We start from the raw sequence: 11,209 nt of genomic DNA on the forward strand, positions 1-11,209 counted from the left end.
TAAGATCTCATCCAGTTTAGTGATGTGCAGTCAAAACCAATCGCCCTCAGCTTATCAAGTAAAATTGAGTGGTTTACAGTGTCGAACGCTTTTTGGAGGTCCAACATGACCATGCCGCAGTATTTGCCCGCGTCTACCTCACGTTTGATGTAGTCGGTCAGATACAGTAGGCATGTGTCAGTGGAATGGGAGGTTCTGAAGCCCGATTGGAATTCAAACAACAGTTTATGCTCGCTGAGGTAGTTGTTGATTTGTTCTTGAATTAATCGCTCTACAACCTTTGAGATGGAACAAAGGATGGAAACAGGCCTATAGTTGCCAGGTTCTAATTTGCTTCCTTTTTTATGCAGAGGGATTACTCTTGCCAACTTGAAATCCTGTGGGACGTGACACTGGCTGATGGATAGGTTTGTGATTTGGGCTACTATGGGGGCAATAGCAGTAGCTGCGTCTCTGAGGAATCTGGTGGGGATATTGTCAAGGCCGGTGGCCTTGTTTGGCTGGAGGGCGAGTAGTTTTTTCTGCACATCATCAGCATTTACTGGTTTGAATGAAAAGGAGTCTTTTTTTTAGCCCCTAGTTTAACATAGTGAGCATGGATGTGGTCAGAGCCGTACAAACCTGAATGCTGAGGAAGTTTGCTTACCAACTGGGTTGCAATGGTGGTAAAAAAGCTGTTAAAACAGTTCGCTACCGCTTGCTTGTCGGTAATGAGCACGCCACTTGAAATAATGCAGATGTTTGTAGCTTTGGTTTGAATTTTGTTGTTGCAGCCCAATTTCTGTAGCGCTTCCCACAGCTTTTGTGGGTGGCTTTTGTTTGCCTCAATGCTTTCATTTAAGAAATTCTTTTTGGCAGTTTTGACCAATTTGTTTACTACATTTCGTTGATTTCTGCATCTTTCAAGTAGTTGCACATCTTTGCATTTCCTGAACTCAGAGTACATTTTGTTTCTGAGTTTGATGGCATTTAGGATGTCTCCATTCATCCAGGGTTGTGTACGGGCTCTGACTCTCACCACCTTCTTGGGCGCTAGGCTATCAATAACAGACACAAAAGCAGTTTTGAAACCAGTCCAAGACTCCTTGGCCGAGGAGCCACTGAGTACATTTGACCAATGTGCCGCGTTTATGAGCTTGTATATCTGCTATTTTTGAATAGCCAAAGTATAAAATATGGTTAAAGTGGTTAAAATGATTGTGACGCTATATTAACTAATTTTGCTGGGGACCCCCTGGTACCTCCCCCCAAGGACCCATGGGGGTCCCCGGACCCCACTTTGAGAAACAAAGCTTTAGTGGTTGCACGGCAGTGTCGCGCACTAAAAATAGCCATGGCTTCAAGCTTGTCGATTTTCGATGCGTGCTACGATGCGCAGCCAAGTATAAACTCAGGCTTCATGTTTCAAACAAGTCCAAAGCAAGAGATGGAAAAATGTTCATCGCAACATCGTTCATCGTATATTGCAGTTATTACTATACATGTCATGGTGATGACTAGATGTTTTTTTTTTTTTATTCTACTTTTTATTTTTATAGCAAGAGAGAGAGGCAGGAGAGAGGGGGATGACACACAGCAAAGAGCCTTGTGTCGCATTCGAACTTAGGCCAACTGCAGGAAGGATTTTATAGCCTTATACTGTACCTGATTTATACCTATTCTAAATACTTGTATCGTTGCTGTTGGGCAGAAACCTCTTATCTCCATATTTTAACTTTTTGTGTTTTGTCGTAAATTAATGCCCTACTTGATCATACTACAGCGTCACACAAAAGGGTCAAAAATAGCAGATCTGCAAGAGCTTGTAGATCTGCTACTTTTGAATTTCAATCCTGAAAAGTAACAGTTTTGGACATGAGGTTTCCACCCGACAGAGACGATATGAAAATAGTCGATCTACATCTTTGTGTAGATCGTCTATTTTCGGGTGCAACCAAGTATAACTCAGGCTTTATTTATTTGGTATGCGTTCTCTTCTTACCAGGTGACCCACCTGTTGATGGGATGTTGTACGTTATTTTAATGGTTCTTTGGTTCTTCAAAGGCATTATAGTATTCTATATTTATTTGGTCGAGTGAGATAATGTAGCGAAAACTTTGTGCAAAGCATTGTGGTGTTATACTGGTGATAAAAGTGAATCAGTTCTTCCTTGGTCCAGGACCAACCTTTCAACTAAGGTTTGCGCAAATTCGTTCATAACTGCTCCAGATATCCTGCTAACAAGAGATACAGCCAGGCAAATGTTGCTAAAACACATGACCTCCTTGCCGGAGGTAATACAATTTGCAGCACCATCAACTACACACAGTTTTGCAAGTTCTGCATTGTTGTAGATCATATTTGTCCTGCAGAATGATTTTCTTTTTCCCAAAAAGCAAATGTCCTTACTTGTTCTCTGAATACGTCCAGAGATTAAAAAAATTATCACATCTTTGCCAGACATTTTCATTTAATTGGGATACTGTTTAAGAGGTGGCTCCCTAATCTACTTGATCTACTAATCTACTACGGACAAATGAAAAGAAAGAATACTGGAAAACAATACTGACACACATGCGTGTTGTAACCTACAAATGGATGCATCCAGTCCACGATAGCAAGTAATTTAACATACTTTTTCAGGAATTACAGTTACAGTACACAGTACATTATGGAGTGTTTCATAAACGGTAAACATTAATTTTCTCTGTACTATGTCTGTCTGTCTGTCCATCCATCCGTCCATTTATCCAAGACCCAGACCGCATGGCCTCTAGAAGAATGACATTGTAGGTACACCAAACAACTAATGATTTCTGAAAAACATCTTCCTGTATGGTTATGGTTCTTCATTTTGATAGGTGAAAAACCAGAGTAGAAATTCAAAGTTGCATCAGAGTGCCCACATTAAAGACCTTACCATTTTGGCTTTTTGCCAAGGACAAACTAAATGTGTGTTTGACCCGCTTCAGCATGCTCCGAGACCCTTGCAAGTTATTGGAATCTGTTGTTGACTTTGGCTGCTACTCCCTCTAGGTTTAATCTCAACATCTGTCACTGAAATAAAATGGATGTCTACAATCAGTCTACAATCAGCCCCAAATCCTCCCAAAAAAAGTTTTCTTATGCAGCAATGGTCAAGGATGGGGAGAAATTTGAGGAGGGAGGAGAAAGATGAATAAGACAAAAACAGGTGAATCAATCAGCAGAACTGTCTGCCTAATGTTAATTAAAATTGAATTGAAATCATGCATCTCTAAATCACACAGCACAGTGCATGAGTAGGAATGAACATGTTTATTCTGCACCACCCAGTGCTTGAACTCACAACCTTAGACACCATGGGCAAGGCTCTTCCTCCAGAGAGACTGCCTAATGGTAGTAGCCTACTGTGGCTTAACCCATTTAGACCCGAGGCCCATTCTAAAAACACCTTCTAAATCCAAATGTTGCTATATATCGTCTCTGTCATGTCCAAAACTGTTACTTTTAAGGATTCAAATTCAAAAATAGCAAAAGTAGCAGATCTACAAGCTCAAAGCGTGTCGCTTCGCTCTGCGCTTCGAGCTTGTAGATCTGCTACTTTTGATACTTTTGTGTATCACTGTAGGATGATCAAGTAGGGGGTTAATTTTACGAAAAAACACAAAGTTAGAATATGGAGGTAGGTTTCTGCCCGACAACAATGATATATAGCAACAACTAAAATGACACAGAGGCGTTCCCAGCTTGAAATGTATAACAATGTATAGGTGTAACAGCTCTAAATGGGGTAAGAATGAGCAAATGTGACAACAACCTACTACACTAGTAGAGCTAGTACTGTACTAGAATTCACAATTTAGGCATTTATCTGACTCAAGTGCTACAAAGTAAGTAGGATAGCATGTGACGCTCTAAATAACATACTTAGCATCTGTGGACAATCAAACGGCATATCGTTGCTGTCGGGCAGAACCCTTGTATCTCCATGTTTCGTTTTCTTTTAAATTAATGCCCTACTTCGTCATACGCACAAATAAAAAAAAATAGCTGATCTACAAGCTCACAACACGGCACGATGCGAAGCGCTGTGAGCTTATAGATCGGCAAGTTCGGACAGTTTTTTTTTGTGAAAGTGGTTAAGTGTCTATGGTTAAATATTGAACCAATGAAAAGTATTAACTAGAGCTTATGGCTAAATAACTACATAGGATCCATTGAAACACAGGTTATTTTTCCCCCCCATTTTCTGAAAAGTAACAGTTTTGGACATACAAGGTGTCCACCTGACAGCAATGATACGTTTATGGAAATAACATACAAGTAACTAAACCAACATACATTCTGGATAACATAACTAGCATCCATCGGAATGGGTGACAAGTACTGATACAAGGAGTGCAAGGGGATACGTGTTCAGGCGGCAGTGATAGATTATTCATTGGAATGACACAGTAGACTGGTAGAGGATTATTGCTCATACAGTATACCAATATTGACACAGTCTGACATTCCTCTAGAGTCTAAAGTCTGACGGAAAATGTCTCCATCTTGCAGTGTCTGCTGTTGAAAAGTTACAAATCACCTTGGTAATTTTTGGGCGGTGAAACCGCCCCTATAAGTGAGGTTTGGATATTTGTACAATTATCCTGCGCTGTGATTGGCCAAAAAGTACCCCGCCTAACCCTGCACCGTGATTGGCCAATCACAGTCTATTCAGGACTGTGATTGGCCAGAGTCACATGACACATGTGCATAGCCCTATATAAGAAACCATAACTTTAAAAAAAAACAATACATTTGTTTTTTTTAAGTTATGGTTTCGTCCATCATAAAGAGTGTTTCAATAAATGTATTTATTGTTTGTACATGATTGGTTGACTCCATTCAGTATTGTGATTAGCTAGCAAGACACCGCCCACTTCACACAGGGTGTGATTTTTTTTTCTTCTTTTTAGATTCCCCTCCATAAACAGCAAACCAACATTTTCAGGGGAAAAAAGCAATGCTGTTGAAGTTAGAATTGATGTTGAATTATGTAAACAAAGGTTGCCATTGTCATCCAAATACTTAATACAACGTATCATTTTGTATAACTAGAAGTTCGGGGCCGCTACGCGGCCATCACACCTACGTCTCACAGCCGATCCGATTGATATAGATATAGACATATATAGAGATCTCTATCTGTCAGTCATTGTCCCTTTTATGCCCATATATGGAAATCTCTATCTGTCAGTCCATGTCCCTTTTATGCCCATATATGGAGATCCTTGATGTCATCAGTATATGCCCATATATGGGCTTGCCCCCTTTTGTGCCCATACATGGACCTAACTGATTTGTTTGCGCCTGATGCCATGACGACACATTGAGGTTAGACAACACACTCCATATTGGGTGTAGCTGCATTGGGAAGTTACTCCTTATATTGTTATGGCTGGATCATGGTGAAACGAGCGGGACGACGTGGTCTGCCCGCCCGTCCTCCCCTAAGCCAGTTTTAATATAGGATTCGTAGCATTGAGGTGTACTATTGCAAATCCTATAAGGGCGGGACATCACGGTGATGATGTCATACGGTATTATAGGTCTTCCAAAAAAGAAAAGAAAAAAACACCTAGCATCGGCCCGGGCAGCAGAACATGCAACAGAACCACAGGGACGCAGGGCAACAGTTGCTATAGCGATGGAACCTCGGTTCGGCCAATCCTCCGCGCGGCCAGGCGGCCGATTCAGACGGCGGAATGTCCACCACACCGGACTTTCCTGACCACAGCTTCTCATCATCCCAGAAGACAGGGAGTCCGGCGGCCAGAGTCCCCCCATGTCCTGCTCGTCTGGACCTGCCTGGGGAGGCCTGGGAGGGACAGGGATCCAGCTCCGCTTTGACGGCCAGGAAGTAAGCCAAGTCCAGGTCCAGGCCGCTGGTTCCCACTCTGGGCAGAGGCGTGTTCTGACGGCACTGAGGACAGGGGATCCACATCTATAGAGGAAAAGAAAAGAGACAACGAATACAATGTATGTATCTTATCTCCATTTTTTACTTTTCTGTACATTAAGCCCTACTTGATCATACTACAAAAGTATGTAAAGTAGCAGATCTTCAAGCTCGAAACGCGGCGCAAAGCGACACGTTTTGAGCTTGTAGATCTGCTATCTGCTATTTTTTAATTTGAATCCTGAAAAGTAACAGTTTTGGACATATGAGGTTTCCACCCGACAGAGACGATATAGTGAAAGATTACAGACGTATTGAGCCCTGTAGACGCCTATTCGATGTCTAGTTGGTATCTATAAACTTCTGTAGACATGTCTACAGAAGTCTATATACGTCTACAGTATACATCTGTAGATGTGTACAGACCAGTGGTTCTCATACTTTTTTTATGTCAATGTATTTGGCCGTGGACCCCCATCTGAAAATATGTTGTGCCAAAGACCCCCATGCAAGATTTGTGTTAGAATGTTTTAACAAATATTCCAAATTCTTTCAAGATTCTTTTTCAAGCTCGCATTGTGACGCGATGTGAGTTTGGGGATCGGCGATTGTGATGCTATTTTAACTCATTTTGGTGAGAACCCCCTCAAGGACCCCTGGGGGTCCCTAGAACCCCCAAGGACCCCTGGGGGTCTTTGAGAACCACGGCTAAAGACCTCTAATAGACGTCTAAATACACAAATGTAGACGTCTGCAGATTGATGTCTACAGAGATCTATAGAGGGGAATATCAAAAGCAGATGCATGGATTCTAACGCCCCAATCCCCCCCCCCCAGCAAATCCAAACTTGCCCTCCACCACCAACCTGATCGTTGATGACCGTGTCCAGTCGTTTCAGACATGCCTGGCAGAAGGTATGGCCGCAGTACAGTCTCAGTGGCAGGCGGTCACTCAGATTGAAGCCGGCAAAACACACGATGCAGTCCAGCTTGGGACTGTCACCGGGCAGCCGCATCAGAGGCGCGTCCAATGTCACCGAGCTCCCGGGCTGGGCTGCTGGGCCCGTGAACGGGTTGGGCTCATCCTCTTCCGCCATCTGAAAAGTTGTTTTGGATTGAGTGGCGGGAACCCATATTTGTAACTATACCTTTCAAGACGGGAACCCCTTTTGGGGTTGTTGTTGCTATGTACAGTTGTATAGCAACATAATGGTTTTGTAATTTTGGAATAAATATTTGAGGTTTTTCAGAAAACTTAGGTCAGGATTTACAAGGCGTTTTTAGAATCGGCCTCAGGTCTAAATGGGTTGGTTATGTACTTGGAATTGGATGGATTGTCTTGGAATTTACTACGTGCACCTTCAAGTGAAACCTGATAATGATGACCCCATGACCTTTCCTCTACTCTAGCACCTTCCTCGGGCCAAAGTGTCAACACTGCATACTGTAGGTCACTGGTGCGTTCTACCGCGTTACGGTGTATACGTAGTATACCATGCAGAATGTTTTGGGAAAAAGCGTATACCGTCTACTAACCATTTCATCCATTGAAAACGCGCTAGCATTATACCCAAGACCACGCGCATGTCGTGCAAGGAATGATTATCGTATACCTCCGGAAAAAAACTAGAACACACCACTGCTCTAGGTCATAATTAACTTCATGTGCAGATTGCCACGAACACTACCGAGTATATTGAACAAAAAAACATTAACCCATTAAGACCTGAGGCGATTCTTAAAAATGTTTTCTAAATCCTAACAGTTTAAAAAAAAAAAAAAAAAAAAAAGCTTGTATATCTGCTATTTTTGAATAGCCAAAGAAATCTAAAGTGACACAGATACGTTGCAGGTCTTAATGGGTTAAGAGAAACACAGTAGACATACAGTATGCAATGTGAATGATTACATGCATATCGTCTCTGTCGGGTGGAAACCTCATACTATGTCCAAAACTGTTACTTTTCAGGATTCAAATTCAAAAGTAGCAAAGTAACAGATCTACAGTACAAGTTCGAAACGTACGGATCTGCTACTTTTCATACTTTTGTGTGACACTGTAGTATGATCAAGTAGGCAGTATGGCATTAATTTACGAAAAAACTCAAAGTTAGAGTTAGAATCTGAAGATAAGAGGTTTCTGCCCGACAGCAACGATATGTTAACACAATGATATACATTTAAACCATTAACATTTAAACCACTGAGAGCCTGGGAAAGGACCAGTAAAGACTGGTACTGTACTGGGCAGACCACTGCTGTAAACCAATACTCTACTTTCCCTACATGAATATTTGATAAAGTATGTGTGTAAATGTAACCATGGGCAACCCAGGTGACTGTTGCATAACAATAGAGTGACAAAAACGATCATGCAGAATATATGAACTCTCTGCCATTATGTGAAATACTGTATATAGCATATATGTATTATGTAGATACATTTTAAAGGTAGGGTAAGTGATTTTCTTTGGTTAAAATAAGTGTTAATAGCTCTATATTCTACTCAGTCATTGAGAGTTTGTTCAGTTTGCTCAGAGTCTCTCCTGCTCTTTGTTAAACAGAAAATGCATTTTCAGGTCAGGATACCAATTTTATCCAATCAGGATAGAGAACTCAGACAGGATACAGATTAAAAAAGTGAAATTGGAAGTGATGACACATCTAAATGAGCAGACACAATTGGAACTGGAACACTATAAAAATGAAGCTGATGAATGAAGCTGGTACTCTCTCCTGATTGGCTGAAATGTTGTCACCTACCTGAAATTGTATTTTGTTTTATTGTGCTTATTAAACACTCTATAGCAATGATTACTATCAGAATATAGAGCTTTAACCGTTTAACAAAAGATGTTTTGTTTTAACCAAAAAATATCACTTAATTACCCTACGTCCCTACCTTTAATTATATATTATATGAATGTATTATACTAATTATATCATTATTACTAATTTGTCCTGATGTAGGATCTGATCCTTGTACTCCTACTGCTGCTTGAATGTAATGTCACTGATCTAGGATCTGATCCTAGATTCTAGGATCAGATTCTAGATCAGTGACATTACATTCCTTCTAGGACCCTAGAAGGTTATTATTGGTTGACGTGATGCTATCCAGATGCCAGCAAATTCCTTACACAAAAAAATCTACGGTAGTAAAAGAAAATTAAAATGCCCACCAGTTATTTTTTTCATAACTCCAGTGGAATGTTGTCATTGCCATGGTTTCTGCAGTCACTGTGACAAGACAGCCAAGGCCGTTTCTCCAAAGTTCATGAACCACACACTTCAATGGACCACAGCCGTCCTTGTTGGGGGGGGGGGGGGGGGTACACACACACACACACACACACACACACACACACATAGAGAGAGAACCAAATGAAAATCAAACACTTAGGAATGAGAGGTTAAGACTTTCTCCTCGGCTCGCATCTCTTTAAAAATTCATGCCACCAAAGAGACAGAATCAGAGATCCAGTTATATTCTGAACCTGTGAGTTAACCCCTTAACCACTTAAAACCCCAGCATCCGTATTGTGGGGAAAGCTTTCTATGAAAAGAGCAGATCAACAAGCTCACAACGCATCACGCTACGACGTGTTGTGAGCGTGTCGAACAGAAAACTGAAAAGACACTAGCTCAACCATATGGGGTTTAGGTGGTTAAACCCTATAGGCCTATACTTCGTTAGCCTCGGAAACCCATGCCTTTTTTTTTTAAATACTTTGTTGACTGTGTTCCCCCAGGCTTTTCCCCTCTATTTTCTCTTTGCTGAAAATAGCCGATCTACAAGCTCCCAACCCGTCACGAAGCGACACATTGTGAGCGTGGGGAGCGGCTATTTTTGGCAGAATGGTCATCTTTTATGATGACACTTCGTGCCGTGCTGCAAGCTTGTACATCTGCTATTTTTGAACAAATACATATCAATTGGGGGTCCTTGGCACGAAAAAGATTGAGAGCTAACTGGACTAGGTGATTGGCTCAGATAAAGGGTATAACGATATACCAATATTTCTGGATTTATTTGGGGTCTGTAATTGGTTTCTTTACATTGGCAACTTCTGGAGTACTATTATAATTGTGGGAAAGTTCCAAATAGCGTTACCATCTAATTTACAATTACAAACTTTTTTAACAATGTGAATGTATGTATTTTCACAACAATCCAGGATTGGGGCCGTTAGTGCTGATGGAAGTCGAGCTAAAGTTGAAAGTCTCCATTGTGGAAATGTGTTTTATGCTGTCCACCTGATAATTATAATAATCATAGCTACAATAAAACCACAATCACCATGAAAAAGAGGACACTTACTTCAAAGTATTAGTCACATTAAAAAAAAATTATAATAATAATAATTTTAAAAGTCTGAGAAAATAGCAGATCCATTGGCTATTTTCGCTATTCATTGTATGACAAAGTGCACTATATAGTACACTTGTATAGTATTGTATATCTTTATATGTCTTGATGAATTGAATACACAGGACCACAATGGAAACAAGCCCTCAGGGCTTTGTGTGTTGTCCTTTTAGAGTTATTGTATGACTGTATAACTGTACAGTGTACATCTGTACTTTTTGCAAACCGTTAATAAAGTATTGAATCAATAAATATAGGTCTAAAGTGATTACAAGTCTTCAAAACAGTCAAAAGTCTTAACTCACATGGTAGTGTGATTGAGCTGCTGGGATGGAAGTGCTCCTGCATCTGTTGGAAGCATTCATGGAGGTCACCAGTGGTATCCCGTTCAATTGGACAAGCGCACATCTGCAGTCCCGACTACTTCTCTGTTATTGTGCTAATCAATAAAAGTGAAACTGGAAGTCTGCGTTGCGTTTCTGTTCTGTTCAATGGTGGAGTTGTTGTATGTAACCCCGTTCCATTCTGTTCCTAGAACCCTTGTTGCTGCGAGTCTGAAACTGGACACCTGCTGGTCTCACGTTCCCTTTAGCTGCAGGACTGACGTCTCGGCTTACTGAGGACAGTCCTAGGCCTTTGGTTCTCAAAGTGTGTGTGTGTGTGTGGGGGGGGGGTATAATATAGCATCATAATCATTTTAACATGTGTACATCTGCTATTTTTCGATTTCTTCGAAAAATAGAGCTTGTACATTTTTATGTTTTTTTTTTTAATATTGAAAACATTTGTCTTTTTACATATATATACATATATTCTCTTCTGGGGGTCCCTGGCACAAAACATTTTCAGATGGGGGTCCGTGGCCAAATATGTCAATTTGGGTGGTCCTTGACATGAAAAAGTTTGAGAACTACTGTCCTAGGCACACCTGGTCATC

General features: G+C 41.0%; 1 protein-coding gene across 1 annotated transcript; it reads right to left on the reverse strand.

Moving 5' to 3' along the window:
- Positions 1-5,582: 5,582 nt before the first annotated feature.
- On the reverse strand, positions 5,583-7,000 carry rnf224 (ring finger protein 224; the record flags this gene model as incomplete). Its single annotated transcript, XM_080434086.1, has 2 exons — positions 5,583-5,948; positions 6,770-7,000. The coding sequence occupies 2 exons, from the start codon at positions 6,998-7,000 to the stop codon at positions 5,583-5,585; spliced, it is 597 nt and encodes a 198-aa protein (XP_080290212.1).
- Positions 7,001-11,209: the final 4,209 nt, after the last annotated feature.

Source organism: Gymnoscopelus braueri, assembly GCF_963280865.1.
Source record: "Gymnoscopelus braueri genome assembly, chromosome: 1".
Taxonomy (NCBI): Eukaryota; Metazoa; Chordata; class Actinopteri; order Myctophiformes; family Myctophidae; genus Gymnoscopelus; species Gymnoscopelus braueri.